This window comes from Aquila chrysaetos, chromosome 12 (assembly GCF_900496995.4).
Source record: "Aquila chrysaetos chrysaetos chromosome 12, bAquChr1.4, whole genome shotgun sequence".
In the NCBI taxonomy this organism is placed as follows: domain Eukaryota; kingdom Metazoa; phylum Chordata; class Aves; order Accipitriformes; family Accipitridae; genus Aquila; species Aquila chrysaetos.
Genome location: NC_044015.1, coordinates 23,439,185 through 23,463,404, shown reverse-complemented (window position 1 = coordinate 23,463,404; position 24,220 = coordinate 23,439,185). Strand labels below are relative to the sequence as shown.

Genomic DNA, 24,220 nt, shown 5'->3' with positions numbered 1-24,220 from the left:
TGTTGCCCATTCTATACACATTTTCTTATCAAATTAAAGTAACAGACTTCAATCTTGAAAAGTATTCAAACTTCCTGCCAGGTGCCTAAACACTAATGGGTAACAAACAAAGAAAGTACAGTAATCTGCTGCCCCATTAGACTTCCTTTGTGAAAGGAAAAGTTTTTAACTAGTAAATTAACACAGTTGAATCCATTCCTTTTTATACAACATGCCAACAGACCTGATCAACATTTTTGTAACAACTATTTCTATACAAAGGTATTACAGAAAATACGTATTCTTCTCATGGGCTATTTTCACAATTACTTGCAAATCTGGAAAAACGTGTTGTAATAAGCTTACAGTAAAAAAAAAAAAAAAATTGCCACGTATTACAAAAATATTAACTGTCTCTGTTGCCACAGTTCATTGCTAAATTAAGGCTTCTCCTACCTCTTCATTCTTCTACACTTCGCAATTACATAAAAAAATGCCTCTGGCACCTTTGTTTGACATAAGAATCAATAAAGCTCCACAGAATATAAATTTTTTTTAACACCTTTGTAAATAGCAGTGGATTTCTTTATTTTTTTAAATTCAAGTTAGTTGAAAACTTCAGCTTTCCAGAGATAACACCACTTATAAATCTAAACTTTGGATTCCAAATCATCAAGCAACAACAGTTACTATGAGATCTATTGATTACCAGCCACTAATGACTGGAAAAATCATTTGAGTGCCAGCACAAAATGCAAACTGTTTCAAAATTAAAAGGAACCAACAAAAACTGTCTATACATTCAAAGCACTTACCACTGCAACATTCGTATATCCATTAGCTGCAGTGTCTTCAGAGAAAAAGCACTTCTTTCACTTTGTTAATGAGACATTAGATAGCCTCTCCCTAAAGAAACGCTGTCTGTTTCACTCTGCCTTCCTGTTCCAGGAAGAGTTTCATTAAGCTTTACACTTCATATACCAGAGAAATCCTTTCTTTTCAGGATCCATCACAAATGGAATGCCAATATCAAGTTTTTCAGAATTACCACTTCTCCCCAAAAAGGTTAGTCCAAGCTCTTAGTAATTCAGTGGAATACAAACAGCTTTCTTCTAGCTTACTACCACTGGAATGCTGATGTACTTAACATCAACTTTAAACCATGCACGCTCTTTCCCCAGGACATCCTGACTGCACACAATAGCTACTGACAACAATGAACTATAGTAATCTTTCCAAGTCTGGAAAGGACAGCTATCTATCTATAGTTCTACAGATTTCAAAGCAAGTATACAACTTAACAACGCTTTTAAGTAAGACTTTAGATGTCATGGAATGAACTTTAAAATAATCATATGATAGCAATACATTAAAATCTGGAATCCAGTACCTGAAACGCAAGCCTAGCTTGTATTAAAGTAGATCTATATTTCCAAGGCTGGCAAAGCTGTCTTCAAATTGAAGTGGGTTTGGCAACCTCATCAAAATGCTGCAAGACACTGCAAAGTTTCAACTCTTGGGTCATGCCATCAAAAGCTTTCTGAATCAAGCACAGAACAGGCTGGGGAACCACCAACAGCCATGGAAGTTTTGGAAGCCAGAATCCCAGAAGCTGAAGCAGTGCCTGAGGACATTTGAGCAAGCTTCTGAACTGTGAAGAAGAGGCTGTCAGCTGTCAAGACCAAAATGCAACCAGGGCCTTTAAAAGATGATGCTTAGACAGCTCACAGCAACCACAGCACACAAGCTTCTGCGATGCTCTCTTGTCCCCTTCCAGCCAAATCAAGACAGCACAGCCCAGGAAACCCAGGGGACACGGCCATGCTGGAGTCCACTTGCTTCCTCCTTCCCCCTCCCCACAGACACATGCAGGACTGGCAGCGGCAAAGCTACCTTACCAGCTGCCTGCAGAGCCTCAACAAGTCTAAACTACACCAGCTTGCAGAATTTACTCTCTGCAGGTCAATTTTCTCATACCTAATAGACAGATACGGTAACATCACCACCTATTTCCTTAGACAGAAATAGATCTTCACTCCATACTTTACTAGCTGACTTTTAAGCAGTAAGCAACTGGCTGACTTGTTGGAACTGAATACCTTTACAAGCAGTTTTCTGTCCTTAAACTCCCAACAACGCTTTCAAGAACCTTTCAGAACTATTTCAAAACCAAAAACACTACCCAAGCAAACAAAAAACCCAACCAAGACCAAAAAACACTCCTTCTCCCAAAATGAAGACTTGTAATACTTCCTGTTATTACCTCTCATCTTTAAAAACGTGTAAAAAAATGTGGGGAGCAACCTGAGTAAAGAACAGTAGTATACAGACTGGAAAGAGGCAGAAGAAGAGTATTCTTATGATCACACAGCTAGAGAGAATCAGTAGGCTGTCCAGGCCCCACTGTTCTACTTTTAGTTCTCTGTGCCATATAATTTCACCAGCCTGTACTTACTACCAAGTCTGGCAGCCTCCCCAGCTTTAGCTGGATGCCAACAAGGCAAGTTTGAAGAACTGTTTCCTACTCCCTCCATAATAAATTTTGCTCTGAATTTACATCACAGATACACCAACAAAACTGAAATTACTTCACCTTGCTAGAGGTATTTAACTTCGATGCAGAACTGTTAGAAAAAAACCCAAACCTAAACAGGGAATTTCTACAAGACAAGTGCAATTTTCAGCTTTACCAGGAATTTGCATTCATTCTAGTCATTCAATTAAGTCAAAAGGTACAATTTAGAGAAAAAAAAACAGTACAAACTTGAATTCAGCATGGGATCAGGAAAACCATGTACTCTGGGGCCATCAACTGTTTAAAGATACTGAGTGGGAAAATAACAACTATGATTATGATGGTGTGCCAGACTGGGAAGTGACTTCCAGAAACACGAGTGTAAACAGGTTCCAAGCAAGACACTTCAGTAAGTCTCAACTCTTCCAGATCATTTAAAAGACACTCTTTACGAAGCACTCAAGTAAGCATGTTTAAGTAGTAGAGTCCAAGCAAAGAGGCCCGGTGAACCATGTCATGTCCAAGATATAACCAGAGAAATCAAGTTTCTTTTCCCCTACATTTTCCTGCAACCTCAGTTTAAAATGGTAAAAGTCTGACATTATCTGTTGTGCCAAACATCATTCTCTGTAGCAAGATTAAGGTAACATGCTATAGCTAGTTTTTCCTTCAATCTGTCCAAAAGGAAAAGCATTAGACATCCAAAGCAGAACTACAAGCACATTCATATCATTCCCGCTGAAGGACCTGAGAAATGGCTGAGAGCCTTGAAGGAGGGGCACAAGCACTCTAATTTTTGCTAGCATTCAAAATATTCCCACTTACAGCAATTTAAAGGAGGTGGTCTGTCCACACTGGACATTAGGTTTAAATCACAGTGCAACTTGTCAAGCTTATAAGAATACTTCACAAGCCAGAGTCACAGACCATCACTGGTTCCAAAGTTATTGTAACTGATTTCATTAAAGAGCAAAGGCAGTTACTTGTCAAAAAAACCATTTGCCCCTACATGAAGTTCTACATACAACCTAGATTTGAAACCCTAGCATTATGCAAAGATTCAAAAAGGTCTTTCTAGAACCTAAACCAGCTATGCTTCTATTTCTGAAGGGGGTGGAGGGGGAGGAAATCACATGTAAATCCCAGCTTGTTTCTATTTCATCCTCTCCTAAATAAACATCAGAAATTTTCCGTGCAAGGTTAATCTTCTTCCTAGTCATAAATCTGACTACAGATACAGAGTGCTTCCATGTCTTTTTATAGTTCTGTCCTCCAATGACAAGAAACAGATGAGTCAGATGAACTTTTCGTAATGTCACATTAACACAGCCTGGGAAGACAAGAGGAAAAAGGATACTGGTTCTGTCCTACCAGCTCCTCACATTCTTGTAGCTTCCTGTTTATTCAAAAGTTACATTACTTCTAGTGACATAACCACAGCTGAAAACCTGTGAACACATGTGTTACCGACAGGCTACCGTAAGCAAACTTGAGGTCTGATAGGCTTACAATTCACCACAACATGCTGTATTTTTAGTTCAGCTTCCTCAGTTCCAACAGTCATACACTTCAGTTTGAATACAAACACAGACCAGTATGATCCTCACACAAAAACCAGCTGTAAAAACGAAACAGGTGCTAAAGACAAACTGCCTTCACGTCTACCACAGGTTATGCTGGGGGGAGGTAGGCCTTTTTCATACAGCAAAGGTTTTGCTGTTCTCCGAGAAGTAGAAGTAGGACCAAAGTACTGCTCAGAAAGAGCTGAAGCCCTGCAAGTCCCCATTTCCATCTCCAGACACATAAGGAATACAATACGTGGCTGAGCAAACACTGATAGGCGTTACTGAAGTCTTGATAAGAAAGTACCTCTTTGTATCAAAGGCTACAAATATTGAGGCAGGACTGACCAAGACCACCTTCTTTAGCATGATCCGGAGCTCCGTTTCCTTGCAATTAACTTGGGAACTCTGCAAGGCCAAGTCACACAGCACTGGATCACAGGAACAACAATTTGCCACAGAGTGAGTTTGTGTTTGCTTTAGGCACAGAACAACCAGACAGTTTACACCAGCCTCTCTGTTCTAGGTCCAGAACATATGCTGTTTATGAGACAGATGAATAACTCAATGAGAAATTAGTGAAAATGCTATGAACAGCAACTGCATGCCGTAACTTTTAATTCCATCAGAAAACACTTTTTATCTATTTATTCAAGCTGGAAGAATGCATTTGTATCAGATCAGCACTATGCACCATATCATCATTGTACTTTGGATACTGTAGCAGGAGTCCTGAAGCTAGATTTTCAGTACTGTCAAAGCACTGCCAATGAGAAAATTATTCACAAAGTAATGTAACCAAGAGAGGGGAAAAAGTCAAAACTTGGAGTCCACTTCCAGCTCAAAGACGAAGACTGTTACCGTAACAAAATCAACTCCTTTCGTGCCTTTTTTCTTTGAGAGGTTTCTCATCATACAAGATCATATTTAAGATAGTTCAAGTGAGCTATGGCTGAACACAGACTTTTCAGATGTACCTAAAGTATGGTCTTACAACGTGACCCACTTGAACACATCTGACAGAAAACTGGAAGACATAACTGTTCTGCTTTTGTTTCAAGTGGCATTCTGAAAACAATAGAGTGGAGTTACTTTCAAAATTCTGTAATTATACAATATGCACAGTGCTTTCTTAATAGTAGGGGTTTTTTTCATACCTAAAATAACGCAATCCCTCCATGATTGTAGCTCCTCATAAACTCAATATATTAACAGTGAGTGAACTGTACAATGCAAATGTTAGTAGGTAGCCTACTTCAAGTGCAAACATATTAATTATATGAACTAAAATCTGTTGGGGAGGAAGCTAGAAAGTATTTGTAAATATCTGTATTGCCAAAAAAAGGCTCAGTACTACAATTATTTCTTCTGCTCTCAAGAGAAATGAATGAAATCCTAAAATAACTATTCAAAGAACAGCTACTCATCAAACCAAGTAGAAACAGATATATATAAGAAAATGTATGAAACACCAAAGCATCTGCCCAGGGTTCAGTGCTATTGAAACTGTATGATGGAACAGTGTCCACCAAGAAGAGAAGAAAATATGTATGGCATCAAATTCAGAAGGCTGCGAGTACTCTGGAGGAATGGATTATGTAATTCAACAAAGTGCTTAATTCTCCACTTCAGAAGTGGAGGGGTAGGATGGAGAATATATAAATCTAGATCTGGAAAACTGGTTCAGCACTAGAACTACAGAAAGTGACCTTGGACTTACCATACACTTTAAATCGAACACAAAAATTGACAAAAGGCCAACACCATTATGGAGTCAATCAACAATGTTACCATGTGAAACAAGGAAAGTAATTCTACTGTTCTACTCTGTAATGGTAAACTTGGACAGTACAGACAGTAATCAGTTTGGGGCACTGCATATCAAGAACAACCTTGATAAACTATGTAGTCCAAAAAGGATAGATATTATTGCAATAGTTTTTGGAAACATGATTTAGCAAAGGTTGATATAATTTGATTTACTTGCATACCTGAAGTCAGCTCTCCTCAATGTTTCTTAAATTAAAGAAAGAGCAGTTGAACATTGTCCTGTGTTCACTGAAATTAGGGGGGAGTGGAAGACACACAATGATCTTACCATAGCACTTAAGCGTGGAATCAGCTTGTCTAAGGTGGATGTAGAATTATGTTCACTAAACATTTAACCTGTTCTCATGTATAAATATCTGATTACCATTGTACACATGTACTTAACTCTTCCCGAGATCAACAAGACAAACAGTAACCTCTCAGGAATATCCTTGGCATTTCTACTGTTATGTACAATTCCCTAAAGCAAGTTCTCAAAAGTTGCAGAGTTATAATCCTGTGATCATTTCAAATACCAGGGACAGATCTATAGGAAACTACATGTAGCAGGAAGAAAATGCAAGGTGGGCTGCTAGTACTGCCCAGATCAAGCAAACTGGCAAAACTATGTATCAATAGGAAGAATCCATAAGAAGCTTGCAAGAATCCAAGATATAGGAATCAGGCAGCTAAACACATTAGCATTTTAACCAATATTTCTATTTACTGAATCAGCAGTGTATGTTCAGACATACTAAGATAATTAGGAAACAAGGGGGAAAACCCTAGAATAAGGAGAAAAACTAAATTATGCGTCTCTGAAGGAAGATGGTCCACATGACTAACACAGGCAAGAGGTGGAGGTTTAACCCTACTCAAAGCATTCTCCATGCCACATAGAAAAAAACTGTACTGGGTCCACAATAATACACTCTACTTATTCCAGAGTAGGGAGAGCTGCAGTCAAAGGCTACACAAAGAAGAAACAGCTATGGTTTATGGAGCTGGAGCAATTGTGTGCTTCATTTGCATCGATCTGACATGCAGAGAACTGCAGCAGCAGACGCCAGCAATAGAAAGTATTAATGTCTATGTCTGCAAGGCTTTTTTTTTTTTTTTTTTTTTTTTTGTTGACACCTTTACCATGCTTATACCACTGTTTGTGGCATTTATAACTGTTAGGCCATTCAGATTTGGATTGCTCATTTAGTTATTTCTTCACTTGACGTAAATACACCACCAACTCTACAAATTCATAGAATTAAGCAAAGATTTTTCGCAAATCTCTAAGTGGATAAACGTGAGGTTTATTATTCTGTGATATTATTCTGTGATACACAGGTAAAGAAAAGCTCAAGATCAAAAGCTTGTGCTTTTGGAATTCAGTGTGGGTCTGCTGCTAGCTTCCTATACGCAGAATTTTATTACATCAGCAGGAGAACAAGCTATTTAATATTACTTTTCACTTAGAGAAAGTATTTTTAAACAAGTGTTAAGGTAAAGGTAGAGAAACCCTGTTTCTCCTGTATACATAGAAACCTATCTGTAACTCCAAGGCAGAGTCAATCAAGTCACTAATTACAATTTTGCAAGAATATGAAAGGTAGTAATTCCTTACCTTTTACTTTTGCAATAACTGTTCCTGCAGCACTAAGAATATCAACTGAGTTTAGAGTCTGATGTTTATTTATCACTGCTTTTAAAACACGTAGCAACTCCCCCAGGCGTTCATGTACTACCTGATGCAGGCCATCTTGATTTTCTGAAAAAAGCAAAGGAGAAACTACATTAAAACAGTGAATTACGCCTCATCACATTACAAACCACTCTGATGGTATTCAGCTGCACTGAAGTCTAGGCCATACAGAAGCTAGGCCTGCTTAGAACAAAGAAATTGTTTAAAAAAAAGTTATACTATCATTTGCCAACAGTTTACTTGCAATGTTGTATGCCATTTACTAATTTCTCCCCAAAAGTCAAGCAAGTATACTTTAAAAAAAGAAGGGGGGGGGGGGGAAAAGGGGGGATGGGGCAGGACAAAAGACGACTTGAATTAAACCATCTTTTTCTCATGTCATTTCATCAACCACCATTTTGATAATTACATACATTCAAAAAAAGAATATAAGCAAAAGCAGTTTTGGATTGCGCATTTGATACTTCTTCACCTGATACAAATTCAACACCATTTCTGTGTATTCATAGAATTACAGAAAGATTTTTGGCAAATGTTGGCTAGTTTTTAACTCAAGTGTCTGTCAAATCTTATGCATCTTTAGTATATAAGCCTAGATCTAAAAAGGTCTGTCTTTAAGCATGTCAGTCCTGATAAAAAAGCTGAACACCTAAATTATTTTGTGGAATTAGGGCTAATCAGAAAAATTCTCAAACAAGCATACATATAGGGCAATGGTTTCTACAGCATATGCCTCTTGCTATGCACCCCTAAATCCACCCCCCTCGCCTTTTTTTTTTTTTTTTTTCCTTTTAAATAATTCTTGTTGCCTCCATGGCATAGGTTAAACCACAAGCTCTTCCATTCTGTTACGGAAAAGGTGCTGGTGCATGGAATTAGAGTTTCACATGCACTAGAGTGCTGCGTTGCAAGTTGTGGTAAAAAGCTTTCAAATTCAGGAAAGTCTAGCTTATGAAAAAGAAAAAGAGGATCTAATACAAGCTGACTCACTTCCCCACTGAGCAAAAAGGAATGGCAATTCTGTGTTGTCTGTGGCCATGATAACAAACAGGTCAATACAGACAATTACAGTACAGTGCAAATTGATCCAGTGCTACTCAGAACAGTTTCAAACCTGAGCCATTTTGTCCTGGCTACGAGACATTATATTTAGGCTATAGGCACCTAAATTTTTCTGAGGAATCAATGAAGTACAACATGATACATCAGTACAGTACATCACTACTGTCAGGTGGGTAGGTGGGGGGACTACATACAAATTACATGCCATTGTATCAAGTTCAAAAGCAAGCCTTCTAAGGACCACTGTGCTCCAGGCTTTATTTCCCTAGGTGTCAAATAATGAGATTTTTTTCAGCTCAGACTAGCTTATACATGGTCAAAGGAAAAACCTTGACTCAGGAAGTGGACTAAGGCAAAAACTTTATCTAACATTCACTGGCACTTTGTGTGTTTTTTCCTGCTGGCGGGGAGTAGGAAGCTCTATCCTTAACAGGTCACACAGAACTCTAGGAAAACCCATCTTACACAGCAGTAAATTAAGAAAGCTCTAAGTAATTAATCAGAGAAACATAGTTGTGGCTTTATCTTCATTTACATGTATACATAATGGTTTTTAACTGAGGACTCAAACACAGCAAAGGCAAAAAAAATAAGAGGCTGGTACTAAACATGGCTATGATTCAGTACATAATCTATCTCTGCTACTAAAATGTATGACAAACACACATTGATCTAAAGGCATACTGTAGCTCAGAGTTTGGAACTTCATGGGGAAAGCAATCCAGGCTTGAAGTAGTTTCCATGCAAGCAACAATAGCGGAAGCTGGGACCTTGAGTAAGAGATGATTTATAGAGGATATGAAAGAGTATCAGAAAATCATGAAAGGCATGAAAATAGTGGGTAGAATCAATCACTTACCAATGTCTTTCTGTTAAACACGATGCACCTCAGACGATTAAACAGAGCAAGCAGGAGCCAAATTCAAAACACAAAAGAGTGATTTTTCACGTAAGAGACCTGTGGAATTTCTTACCAAAACACAGCAGCGGCACAAGAAGCGTACACAGAAACAAGGAGAGAAGGGACAAGTTCTTCTAAGTTTCCCTGTGGGTTACTAATGAGACAATAAACACCTTACTAGGTCAGGCCATGGGTCCAGCTAGCCTGTGCCTTACACAGCAGCGGGCGATGCTGCTTTGGAGACTAGACAAGACTGGCCGCTTTCTGCGGGTCAGTCCCGCAGCACCCACACCTGCTGCACCACAGTTGCTCTTATACACTTCAGCAACTGCTTACAGACCTGCTGTATTTGAATTCATTTAATTCCTTTTGAACCTGCATCCACAACTTGTTTTCACTCAACTACTCCACTCTTTAGTCTACTGAACTACTAAGCATTGTACTAAAACAAACACTATAACTGCAACAGCTCAAGGACTCCCCTAAGCAGAAAGGGTTCAGAGGATATGTCCAATTTACCATTTTTACTTTTCTCTAGCTATTCACTTTTGGCAGTCATTGGAGTTCAGACACCAAGTTAGACACAGCTTTAGTCTAAGCCAGAATGGCGATTCCAACCTTCTAACACTTGGAGAAATTCTATAGCTGTCAAAATGAAATCAGTTAATTTTAATGATTCCTTCAGCATTTAATCCATCAAAGCCTCAATTGTACTCCATCAATGCAAGAATACATGCTGTTGGGAGTACTGGGCAGCTCCAGGCAAAGGCAATGGGGAAAAGGAAAGACAGCAGAGCTGTACGGATGCCCACAAAGCCAAAGTGAATCAGACAACATAGAAAATATATCTGAAAATTATAGTAACATGTTATTTTCAGGAAATAGAATATTAGATAGTTAAAGGTAATTCCAATTAGTTCATTAAGAAACATGTCTAGCGTGTAGACTTAAGTTTTGAAATACTTAAGGAGCAGGTAGTCTATGGAGGGCATGCCTCATCACTTCTTACAAACCTCCAGAAGCAGACAAATATTCCACAATCCTTCACTGGGACTAGTGATTTATATTGGCAGAACTGGGAACAGATAGGCTTTTGAAAGAGGCATCTGAAAGCTGTATGCCACAAACCTTCCCCATGAGCTGTCTCTGTCTAAGCAGAATATATGCAGTCCTCACATGAAGGGCATGAGTATCGAGGCCAACTGACTAGAGATGGTCTGCGCAAGGGCACCATTTGACCAGAACTTCACCTCTTACCTGGCCAAGATGAAGGCGTCCCTGTTTTCTGATCCACAGATGTTCACTTGTGGCTGGAGAGAAAAGAGTTCCTAATCATGTGATCAGGAATACCCATGCACATACTCCACAAGCAGGTCCTTTTGGTGACATGGCGGGTAGACTTTTGGATGCCTAACAAGTAGGGGAGGGGAAACAAGGCAGGAAAGCAGCCAAACCAATCTACAGATTACTCCCAGTTTAAGAGTCCTCAGGAAGGAGTGCATCCCAGGCATATGACAAACTCCATGAATTATTCCAGGGAGTTAAGCGTGACCCACAGCTACAGGCTTGACACTACAGAATAAAATGGACTCTTGAGGTTCCTTACAGGTTAGGTCAAAGCATTAAAAAAAACCAAACCAAACAAAACAAAAAAACATTCAGAAAACTGATTAAAGCATATCTGATCCCAGAATGCAGTTTCTTAGTATGAAGATGTGATACTATCTTACCAGACCAACTGAGTTGGGGAAAAAAAGCAAAATAAGTGGGAGGTGGAAGAGAGAGAGAAAGAAAAAAACTTAAGGGACACAAGCCTCTTGAAGTCTGAAACAGAAGCAGTAAGCTTCAAAGGGAAATGCAAGTTGAAAACAACTGCTGAGTTGAATTAGATGTTTATCATACCATCCAGAAGAACACTATTGCTAAAATAATGCATTCAAGCATGAGATTAGTTATTTGTACTCTCCAAAGCAAAGGTCTGGCTACACCCAACTGAGATTTCTTTGTATTCCATCACTGTATTATTTGTTTACAAAATATCTGAAACATTGTTTCTGTGCCTTCAGAAGACAAAAGGTCTGTGACAAGTACTGCTTAGGGAGGGAGGGGTGGAGGCAGAAGTCATCAGGAACCACAACTACACTGCATTCAGCAACTGATACTCACCAAACAGACACTAAAACAGAGATTTCCTGTTCAGGACAGATTTATAAAACTCAGGTAGTAAAACAATCTAAACATGCGAGATTAGCAGAAACACAGTTTTAATACTAAAGGAGTCTGAAAACAGCTAAGAGACCAAAACAACAGTAGAGCAAACACTGTTTACAGTGAAAAGAATGCATGAGGAAATGTGTCTCTTAAGTTCCTGCAGCAATTCAATCTAACTTAAGCAGTCATAAAAATTAATATCTACTTTCAGTTTTTCTTCTATCCCTTATCTCACTCTACACACTTATTTATCCATTTCTCCACATAAAGTCAAGCAGGAAATTCCTCCACCAATGGATGCTATATCAGTTCAAAAAAAAAAAAAAAAAAAAAAAAAAAAGTATTTCCCAAGCTTAATAACACAAATTGCAATACCATAGAAGAGTAGTTAGTACTTGGGACCACAGGACTGCCACTGCCGGTGATCCTGCAGCACAGAGGACCTCTCTAGGCACCTGAGTTCAGCTGTTTGCTTAAGTGACTAGTTTCCTGGAATCTCCTGGAAGAAATCAGTCAGCCCTCTACCAAAAGAAAAAAAAACAGAGCCCTTAAAACTGGGGGAAAAAAAGTCGTGGAGAGAGCTTAGTAGCCTATCTGCAAATCTTCTCTCATTGGGGCTTAAACTGTCATTTACATTAGCCGAAAACAAACTCTTCCAAAATGTAAAGGCAACCACATGAAAGCATACTCTGTAGAAATGGAGAAAGAAGAATAGAGTGAAAAAGCATGTATTCAAAGCTGACAAACCTAACACACAAGAATGATATAACAAAGCAGCTGGGAAGCCTGTCAGTGTTAGCCAAGCCATCTCAGTAGCACACTGCTGTCATTATCATCCCACTCCTCAATGGTTTCAGTTTTATAACCACTTCATTTATAACCATTTCATCTTATAACCACTCATCCATCTCTAATGTAAAAACAGCATAAGATACTTTTTTTCTAATTTTAGGTATTTCTCAACAGGAAGCCTTTGTTTAGTAAATATTAGCAAGCAATAATGGCCTTACAGCTATGGATTCTGTTCATGCAAAACAAAATAAAATTTGCTCATCAAGTTTGTCAGTGCCAGTCACCCTCCCTGCCAAGTCAGGGCTGGTCACAATACATGCAGTCGGGAAAGGCACTGCTGTGTCAGTTGGCTGGTATTCTTTTGTCTGACCTGGTCTATTGTTGGCCCAAACATTTCTGAAGCTTTTTATTTCAACAAACGTACACCAGGACAAGTTTAAATACAGACTAACATACGGTTTTTCCCGTCCATGGCCATTGCATATCCTACATTACTGTTCAGACCCATACAGAAAATGCATGCACCATTCTGCTTACCACTTCTCCACATAGAACATAAACACTTTCTAATGGCAGCAGGCTCTCCCTCTACTACCCAATTTCCACCAGTCGTTAGAGAAGGGGAACCACTAATACAACTGTTGTTTTGCTGTGGCTAAAAGTTTAGAACTGAAGTTGGTCATTGATGAAAAGGAAAGACAGGGTAGATCTAGATAAACCAACTGAAAAGTAACACATCTGTGAAAAATTCTTGAAGTCAGATTACATATGAGACTTTCAAAGCAAATGTTCTAGTTCACATCACCTAATAAGGTCCCGCTTTCCCTATGAAGCTTTTTACGAGTACAAAGATGTGATTATTTACTTCATGCATTTAGTAGCTTTCAAGAACATTACACACAGTGAAAGATAGTACCAGTGTGGAACAACCTGCCATGCATACTGTCTACGGCCACAAGTTTATATATATAGACCAGTCTTTTGACTATGGGGCGGGGGGGAATATATATAAACTCATCTCACTTGTGAAAATCTTACTATAAACAAAGTAACTTGTATTTTTTGCACAGTTTCTCCATCTACCCTCACAAACACGATTAAATGCCTTGTCTTTGGTAAGTGTCTACCATGAGTTCACTCACCCAGTCTATGGATGTTACCACTAGTTTAAGAAGATGAGTAACTGCAACTGGATGAGAACACTTACATGCCCATTGTGTACAAAGCCACTGGGCCATAGCCAGTGGCAGAAACTAAGGATCACCCTCACTAGGTCTAGTCCCCATTTTGAGAACTCCCTTTGTAAATTGCTGCTTTCCTGGGATCAGCTGAGAACTGTGTACTTCAGCTCCCCTTTTACTTCCACTGAAATATAGAAGCCTCAATTCTGGTTTTAAGTGCCACTTCACGTCATCTGCATAAATTCCAATCTCCTTCAGGAGAAAGGGAAAAAACAGACAGAACAGTCTTGCAGGGTGGTAGTGAGAACAAGCGCACAAACTGGGAAGCAATTTCCCCAATATCCGAGTATCTGGATCCAGAACTTTCATAAATTTTCACCTTATGGAACGCAAACAGTCAGCTCTTCATCGCTTTCGATCTTGGAAGGATTCAGAAGAAATAAGTTTGAGTAACCAACGTTTCAATCTGCAAGACCAACATCTCAGCTAAAAGACTGTCAACTCTTATTTACTAATAACCTCATTTTTGGCATTAAGGTAAATTAGAACCTGTTTCCATTACCTTACACAGAAGGATTACATGGTATCACTAGTTATGCCACCTAGGCCAGGTGAAAAAAAACAAGTCATCTTTGGAATTAAGCTGATCCAAAGTAAAACAACTTTAAACTAAAATCATGTTAGTATCATCTTCATCAGTGCCCATATTGTGTACTAGGAAACTGTCAGCACTCAGTTCTGAACCTGATCCAGACTATGAGTCTTCCCAGTGAGCATCACAGAGTAGGCAAAACAATCATAGAACAATGAACTGTGTGGAAGTCACCTAATTCCTACATCTGCAGTTTGAGAAGCAGTCCCAGATTAACCCATCATTTTATTTTTGCTCTCCTCCCCCATCAGCCGCATTCTAACACAATTAGCAGCCTGCCATATTTGTCTGATTTGACAGAGGTCACTATCACACTCAAGACACAAGAACTAATCACTGTTTTACAGTTTGGTTTGACCATAGTAAAGTTGACCGATGTCACTGCTGTCTAGTCTCAAGGAAGCTTTTGTAAGACAATAAACACATGGGCTAGATGTGATTTTCATCAATTGTACAGATACAAAAGGAACAGAACTTTTTTCCTTTAATGGTGGTGTAGTTATTTTATTTGTTGGTGGCCACAGTTCAGGAGTGATGAGAAAACAGCAGTCTTAGCTAATATATTTCTTCCTTTATTTGGCTGTATAAACATACTGCAAATGTAAGGAATGAAACATTTTAATTCACTGAATAACAAAAACTCAAAGAATTTCTGGAAGAATTTATCCTTGCAAAATCTCTTAACAAGGCTGGAAGCTGCCAAAGGCACTAGTGAAGTCATCACATTTCAACCCTGTGTTATGATGCAGAATTAGAAGCTACCTACGCATCCCTATGTCAAGAAACATCGTACTTGAAGCTTTCAAAATAGAAAGATAGTCAGTCCTAGCTTTTTTGTTAATCTGTATCATGGCTACCCTTGTTGTCATGGCATCATTAAAAGACACTACACCAAATTCATACAGTCTTTGGCAGCGTGCTCTAGAATCCACTGCAACCAATGTCTTAATCACATTATATTGCAGCAAAAGTGACAATTTATGGAAAATAAACAGTTAAGCAATTATTTCAATGAAGAAAATTCTAAGGACATGTAAAGTGTGATTAGGAATGAAGAAAAGGCAGGCATAAAAATAGTAACCCAGACCCCTGCATTTGACATAAAAGCATTGAAGTTTGGGAGGTTTTTCCGAGAATAATATACAGATCCAATTCAGTGAGAATGCATGGAAATTTCCTGCAAATAGCTTATTGAATACAGTATATTGAAAGTAGCAATGTTTGATTTCATTTATTATATGCAAATAATGTTTTTATAATACAAGAAAGAATTTAACATTTGGCAGGTCAGTTACCTCTTTACTGGTAAACTACTAAATTTGATCTTAAAACAGGGTGAAAGTGCAGGCTTGCAATTTTTGCAGAAAAATTGCTCTTGGAGGAAACACACAACTATCCCCCCTTTAGTCTAGCCTTCCAGGTAAGACTTTTAGCATGATGAGCTTTTGGTGTGTACCACAAATAGCCAAACAGCCCTTTCAGATTTATCATTTGCTATCAGGGATTGGCCAGAATACATCAGTCTCTCCATTTAGATTTGACCATTAACCACGCTGACTAGCCTCTAATGTGACCTTCAGCTGTGGCAGTTTTTGTTTGTTTGTTTTTAAACTCGGCTAACATTCCTACCCCATTTTAATTATGGGCCAATTCTGTACTTCTGAAAAGTCAATGCTTACGTAAGAAGTCCTTTTTGCTTATGTAAATAGGGCAAACCAAGGCTCAATTCATTTCCAGAAATTAAAGGAAAGTTATAAAAATCAAGATGTCTTAAAAAATCTTTCCAAAAAGTCAAGAAAATAGATGGTGTCCGTGCAAAGTACATCAGAATAATCAAAATCCTGTAATTCTGCCTACACTGAAAGCAGTTAAATATTTTCATTATGTTGGTTTGCCAACTGACATCAGCAGAACAGTTGTTACTTCACATTCATTTTGCATTTAAATTCATAGATGAACTCCCCATTTGTGTATGTGGGGAAGTCTTTTGGAAAAAAACCTACCACAATGCAGCTTTTCATTAATCTATTTCAATATGCCGTACGCTACATTCCTTCAACTTTTGTATTCTACTAGCCTTGAGATTCCAGTCAACTAACCTAGATGTGTTCAGCCATGCAGTTTAATCCTTAGAATACATTAATCTTTTATTAACCCCAAATTTAAAGACCAAAAACCAGTAATGAAAATTGCTGGAGTTTCCTTATTTACCTGTTTCTGACAAATGAGAGTGAACACACTACATGGCCATTTTAGCCACTGCTTGTATCGTTTCCCTGGGTCTTCCAGGAGTTTAAGAATAAAACTACGTGAGGATAATACTTCAGCACTTTCAGAACACATTTTAAGTTAGAATCGTGAATTGTCAAGTGGACATAAAACTACATTCTTTATGATGAATACATTTGCAATAAGCTTGATCAGTCACATTTCACCAGAAAGTCATACCCATCAGGATTAGAAACTATACCTTTAGTAGTATGCTACTTATTTCTTATTCAAGGGCGTTTCACTAAAACTTAGTAAAGTAGTCCCTGGACTGAACAGCTGCCAATAGAAGACACTTTTAAAATAAAATAAGAAAAAAACCACTTTTATGCTTTAAGCAACTGTGGTCCTTGCAAATCAGTTCAAGTTCCAATAAAATATGAAGTAATACTCACTCAAGTTTCACAGCACAAATTTCTGAAAAAAAAGAACAAGTTGGAAAAGGAAACCCTTTCCCTAGAAAGTTGATCTTACCATATCAAACTGGCACACAGATGAGTTAGTATGAAAGTTTTGTTTTCATTCATTCAAAAGAAAATAAATTTAACCTTTGCTAACACACATCAAGAGATTATTAAAAAAAATACTTAACCTTTAACTCACTTTACTTTTAATCTAAAATACTATTTGTTCTACATGGCTGCTGCTTCCACTTTTAGCCTAAGTCACCGATTGAGCAAAGAAGCTATTTCATTGCTGCTAGCCCACCTAGTTTTCAAAAGACCACACAAAGCCAGGATTATGAGATTATATGGTGTTAAACAAGAGGTGCATTACTTTGTGCATTTCTTTTAAAGGATCTTTTAAAACAATTATGAACTGCTATAGGATGTGGTAGTATTCCATTTCTGTTTTTTCAATTAAAATAAAAGAGTATGCAAAATCAACTTAAAATTTAAGTGGGATTCAAATCACTAAGGCAGCAGCCCGTACCATTAGTTGTCTAAAACCTGGTGAACATAAAGGATTAATTATTTGAAGTTCCAGCATTGAAGACCTGCTGAAACAACCACCCAAGAGAGTAAAGCCTGACTATATAACTTGCACAGGTAACACAGAGTGATGGGCCATTTGAATGCTCAAGAGGAAATACTTTCAAAATCTTCCCACTTCTTAGATTCAGGAACAGTCAATCCGCTCTGCAATATAACATTTTGGTATCAGGTATTTCACACCAAAACATCTCTGACTGTTTCATATGAAGAGGAGACAGAACACTACAACACTACTCTGTCATTATAGCAGTAAGTGATGCCACACCGCAGTTGCACACCCCAAAAGACAACAGTAACCCACTGCACAGCTCACTATGGATTTTGAATTGAGTAGTATTTCTTCACAAATACCTTGCAATAGAAAGGTAAAAAAGACAAACCACAGAATCTCTTTGCTTTATGGCTCTGGATTTACACAGCTGTTTCACCCTAGTACCACTGAAGCTGTCATTCCAGCTAGTCAATGCTAAATTAAAAAAACAACCAAAGGATATGCAGGCCAGTAAAAACTACTGAATGTGAAAATTCTAATAGAATCAGGCAGAACTTGGTCAACTACATATTTGAACAGCAGCCCCATGCATTTAGTTTTTCATCCAGTGGCACGCAGCATCTGATGTTGTACAATAAACTTCTCTCATTACTAAGAATCCGATTTATTTATACAGTCCAGACCTCTTGCTTGCTTTCCAAATTAAGTTCTCAGCCACCTTCTCTAAAATCTCATGTCCAGTCATCAGCCAAAGCCAGCTACAGCTAGAAGGAGTTCTCCATTCCTTGCCAAATTTGTTTGCTTGTTCTTAACAAGGGCTTAAGCAGGAATACCAGAGAGCATTTAATTTGACCACTCTGCAATCTTAATCCTACTGTTAGTTTCCCTTTCTTCACCACTTGCATAACCTATTTATCGTGGTCACTTTCTCAAGGCCCTTCACTAACTGTCTTCACTCAGCTATCACAATTAATGTATGCTACTAAGCTTTCAGATAAACAATTTGCACCTTATCAAACAGAAGCACAAAACAAACAGGACTATCCCTCCAAAAAGCTGCCTCCTTCAACTGCTCTTCTGCTGGCAGTGGTTAACCTACTTCTGCGCCAAGACCACAGCCCATTTCGTTGACCAGCACTGTTCTGTTTCTCTGTACCTCCACTGCAGTGATTCCAGTAAACATTTTTTTCCACATTATCAGCATTGAAGAACTTCTGGACAGACTTTTTAATTCCATAGTTGCAGTAGCACCTAGAACAAAGTACCTTATATACCCTATATACAATGAATGAATGAAAAAAAAAATCCCCAGAAAACAAACAAAAATGCAGAATAACTTAAGCATCGTACTGAAGAATCCATTCATATCACTATCAATACTAAAACAGCAACAGGAATTCATGAACATTGAGCAGGCTTTAAGCTAATCCTTCAGGAATTCCCTGTCCATAACCATTTCAGCAACATCTGATCTTACAGAGAGAGCTAAGAATATGCTGTACTCCAAGAGTAGAACATCAACTGAGGTGCTAAATTTGTTCATAACACAGAGCCCTAAACCAATGACACCTGCATGAACTGGAAAAATTTCAATACAATGCTCAGAGAAGAGCACCCTTTGGAAATCCTGCGCTACAAAACTGAAATTTGGTCCCAAATCCTAAAGATGTCAAAATCTCTTGTTGAAAAGGCATGGGGTGAGAGAAAGGACACGCTTGTGCTTCAACTCCACTGTACAAATATACTTCCTGCAAATTACTGATCTACAATCCTGCAATTCATTTTAATCAAAGACAACATTATTTTCAATGCATCTTAGCTGAAACTTCCTCACCAGGCCTCCCACATCTTGCAGATTCCTAAAACTAGAAAAGGATTAAGACATTGCAAGAGCTAGAAGAAACACTTTATTCTTTCCAAAACAAGAGCATCCTTTTCTCTTTAGCATTCACAGTATGCACAGCAACCTATATAATACCACAGTCATTCTACATCTCACAGATAAGAAGTACTAACAGAACTCTTAAAAATGTAATGAACTGCTGCAAAACCCAACTGTGGGCCCTGAACCCAAGTTTAACACAGCACAGACAATCAACACATTTGGAAAAGGGAACATGCTATATTATTACAATAGCTCTTTTGAATGGCTTAAGTCAACAGAATTTGAACCTTATGCTTTCTTATTTCTCCCATACATTCTCCAATACCCATTTACATTAAAAAATAAAAAAGTCTGTATTTCACATACAGACATACAAGGTGAGACACCAAAGTACCAGCGTTCATTCTCTGATCATCATTCTAGACCAAAGCAACCGGAGCCATTTTAAATGCTGCTTCACAATCAAAAGGACTATGTAAAACTGAGTGCCCTAACCCCAGAAATGTCTTGTTTAAAGTTCCTTTAAAAGCTTTTCACTGCTCCTTGCATTAGATATATTTTCATTGTCACTTGAAATTTAAACAATAATGCGGCTTTCATTGTCACTTCAGATTTAAGCAATAACTGGACTTGCTCAAATATGCTCAAAAATCTCAAAGCAGTTTAGTCATGACACAGAACACAACTCTGAAGAGGTAAGTTTAATAAATCAACCTTGGTCTTAAGTTGACAGAGTCTCCAAAATAAAGATAACCAAAATTGGCAAATAAGAATTCCTACATATTTTTAAAAATTAGCCCAAGAAAGTACCTTCAAACAGTGAACAAGGAAAAAACAGTAAAAAGGAAAAATCCCTTGCTCAGCTAAGTCACAGCCTCTACAAAAAAAATCCTCAAGTTCTCTGTTTTTCAGTTACACTGTTCTGTAATGAATGTCATTAAGTTGAAAGTTTAACCCAAACATAACTATTTCTACAACCTTACATGAGTAACCTCAATCTTCTACAAAAAGAGGCATTTTAGGGAGAAAATGGAATGAGCCCCCATAAAATTCCTACTTCACTTAAAAAAGGGAAACGGCTACCTACAAAGATCAAGGTCCAGGCTCTGTATCACATCTCCTACCCCGCCACACAGTTCTAACTCCAATCCATTAACAAGACATTAGATCTAACATAACCAAGTCACCATAACTGCCAGATTAGATGAACACTTGCATGGAATTAAGAAACAAGTCAGCTTCAGTTCTGTGATCTAGCTACATAAATAGGAAGAACAAACACTCCCAATGAAACTGGTGCAAAAGGAATGATTTAGTCTATGAAATCTTCATGAAATCAAGATCATTAAGATGACAGTCACAACTCATAACTATGCTGTTAGGCATACAAAAATTACTTGTATTGATGTTCTTGTTTTACATTCCAACTTTGATAAATTGATGCATCAGAGAAATGAGAAGATGGAATATTTCTGTGGATACATTATAATACATTTTGCCAAGAGTAGGAAACTAATTTAGGGCAAGGGGTTTTTGTTTTAAGCACAAAAGCTCCTACATGTACACAGGAATTGCTGTTAAGAACACAAGACTTCACACTGGATATGGATCAAACCTTATCTTTCAGTTGTTGGGGCAGAGTTCTTTGAGACATACACGTTTTTGTGTCCAAGTGTTCCAGTTTCTTAAGTTGCAAACTGTATTAGAAGAATTTTTGTTGTTGAAAGGCCTAACTTTACATTTACATTCAAAAAAGAAAATCTGACTATTCAACCTCTTCCTCACTACTCACCTTTGATCTTGCTAATCTTGCAATTTCAGTTTCATTAGCCTAGTTGCTGTGACAGAAAGGGAAGCTAATTCCAATTAACAAACTAGCTAAGGCTCTTTAAGTGTTTTGAGATTTTGTACATCAGAAATGCAAAAAGGAGGAAGAAGGGAGTTTTGCCTTGTATTACATTTTTTGCACTTCAGAAGCACCATAAAAATGAAAAATGCCTGTGCTCTCTTATAAATAGTTCAGAGTTTTCCTAAAGAAAGATATGCTAATTATTTAAGTCAACAAAAATATCCGGGCTGCACATAATGCTTGATTTTACATTTTAAGCATTCACAGGCCTTCAAGACACACACACATACCCCCCCCTCCTGACTGCTGATCTTAGACACTATAGCAACAAGTGAACATTTGTTCTGAAGGAATGTGGAGTATGCAACTGGGGGAGGGGTAGTACTATCAGTCACAAACTTATCTGCTGGTCCACTAAGTTAAATAATAACTTCAATCTTCCCTGAAACTGAAGAAACAGCATTTACTATCCAACATTAGCAACCTGCATTTAACAGGCAGCTTACACTTTGACTATGAAGAACACGGCTTTGCTTGCACTGAACTTCAAGAGGAGGTTAGGTTTTTTTCCTCTGCTTGTTCAGAGTACTGGAAACAGCAGAATTGTTCCATGACTGCCCATTAATTAAGCGGTGCTCCAATACTGCAAACCTGCAAAGCAAAAGAAAATGCCCAGCTCCTTTGGCTCTGGTCACAGCATCTGAAAGTCCAAGACTCCCTAACAAAAGCCTGCAAGATGGCAGACTTGTAGAAAAACAAGAAACTTGGGCAAAACAGTTTGTGGAACAATCTGGAGTAAAATGGAAAGAAAGGTGGAAAGTTCTCTCTCCCGGCTTAAGTGTAACATTCCTGGGGAAAAGCACAGTCTGTAGCTACGGCTGTCTCCCATAAACTTCGACTGTAAACTACTTTTTGTTGGATTGTTGTGGACTTGCCTTCATTCAGGCTTCACTAGTTAATTTTACGGACAGCGTTCTCTGGAGTACATCAAACTTCTGCTTTCTTTGCAGAACTTCTCAGGTTGAGGAATCTGGCACTGGACAGGAACAGGACTCACTGCCAGGGATCACAGTGCTTCCTGCTCATGAGAGAGACCAGGAAGAAAGTACAGTGTGAAAGTAAGGGAAGCATGGGAAAATGACCAGGAGGTCTCTGGCTTGCTGTCAACCTAGAGCTTGACTAAGAGAAGCAGCTTACATGCCTGTCTATTTTTTTTCCTGAGTTTTGCCATAAAAAGCATCAGAAGCTGTTAAAAAAAATAATCACTACTATTGGCTTTGCGTTCCTAGTAATAATTTTACTTGTTAAAAAAAAATTTCAGGAAGTATTTACTTTGTTCTTATTTACATCCTTTACTTCTCTTAGCTTGAAAGACTATTTCACATTTGTCAAAGAACAGTTTCAATTTCAGATTGACAGAACTAATATTTAGAAGTGACTACTACTTGGAGATACGTGAAAGGGTATACTAAGGAACTTCCAGGTCAGAAAGACTGGAAGAACATATGTCTTTGCATATTTGCAGGTTTTAGGAAGGCAAGTTTAAAAGATGACTGTCAAATTCAAATGCACCAAAAGCTCAGAGCTAAAGAAGGCTGATTAATTTGCCATCTACAAAAGGGCATTTTCTACTTGCTGTTGTCTCCACCACCACCCCTTCCCCCACCTTTCCTATACCCCTGTCAAACTTAGCATTCAGTAGAGGAGACAAAAGAGTTGGTACAGGGCTTAGCAGCGTATGCTGTAATGGCAGGGTGGAGTGCCATGCCAACTAGACCCTCACAGTCTTGTTCCATTTTAACCTCTGGCCACTTGTTCCTTTGCCAGCCGCCTTCTCCCTCTTTTGCTGGTATTCAGTACAGCCTTACAGTCAGCTCATGGAACTGATCCGGCTGAACACTAGTTCCTTTCTTCCTAGGACTAGCTTTCAGGCAGATCTGCCCCGAGAACTGGCTTGCTATGCAGTCACCAGAGAACTACTGCCAATGCCAGGAAGAAGCACTGAGATCGCAGCAGCTCACACTTAAGTCTCTTCTCTAAGCTGCTGTGGAAATACACTATTAGCATGGTTTAAAACAGAGCTCTAAACATAACAAGCTCTATAATAAGAAAACAACGATTTTAGATGCATCTTGTAGATTTTCAACAGTTACAGAACCGTACCATCAATTCAGCTGTTGGTGGGGAAGAAAAACCTGTCATTTCTGCAGGAACACCCTCAGAAGTTACTCCTTCCAGCTGCCTTACACCCACCCCAGTCTGGTTTAGTCCTGGCTTCCCTGCTACCCTGGCTCACAAGGTCACTTCTGCCAACTTTGCTATGAGAACAGTAACATCCAAGCAGCAAATACAAATTGTCAGAATTCGCCTCTTAACACCTCTGTTCAGCAAGAGGATGAGCAATGTTATTACAAGCTAATACATTTAAAACGTGCAGTTAGTTCCTTGTGGACCAAGTTTGAGTAGAGCTACAAAGTACAAAAAAGGTCACATTTTAATAATAAGTTACAGAATTATTCTTCAGATATTACAAGTATATAACACTTCAGTAGATCCTGGAAGCAATTAACATTAAAATTCCACTTCAGACTATTTGTCAACATCCTCAAATGTTGTTATTTCTGTAACAGGATTTATTATCTATTAGACAGTTTGTTTTTCCCTTTTTTGCACTACATGGAGTAAGAGAAACAATGTGCAATGCTTTACATGAATTCCTCTGCCTTTTCCCAAGGATTCTTGAAGGTCATTTAATCAATTGACAAGCAGATTGTTTATGCATTTGATAATCACTATGTTCTCACGGTCCCTGAAAGTTAGCTGCCCTGACAGCATTTTGCTTTCCCTTCTCCCATAAAAGTTTTTTTTATT

General features: G+C 38.3%; 1 protein-coding gene across 5 annotated transcripts in view; it reads right to left on the bottom strand.

Annotated features, from left to right (window-relative positions):
* The window catches only part of ARHGAP29 (Rho GTPase activating protein 29), a 54,744-nt gene that overhangs the window by 21,502 nt on the left and 9,022 nt on the right, over positions 1-24,220 (bottom strand). For 4 of the 5 annotated variants that reach the window (XM_030032594.2, XM_030032598.2, XM_030032596.2 and 1 more), the window contains exon 3: positions 7,484-7,627. In XM_030032594.2, coding sequence (XP_029888454.1) covers positions 7,484-7,627 — 144 coding nt within the window. Of the gene's footprint in view, positions 1-794; positions 871-7,483; positions 7,628-24,220 lie in introns of those variants that run through there. The other variant, XM_030032599.2, reaches the window with a different exon arrangement.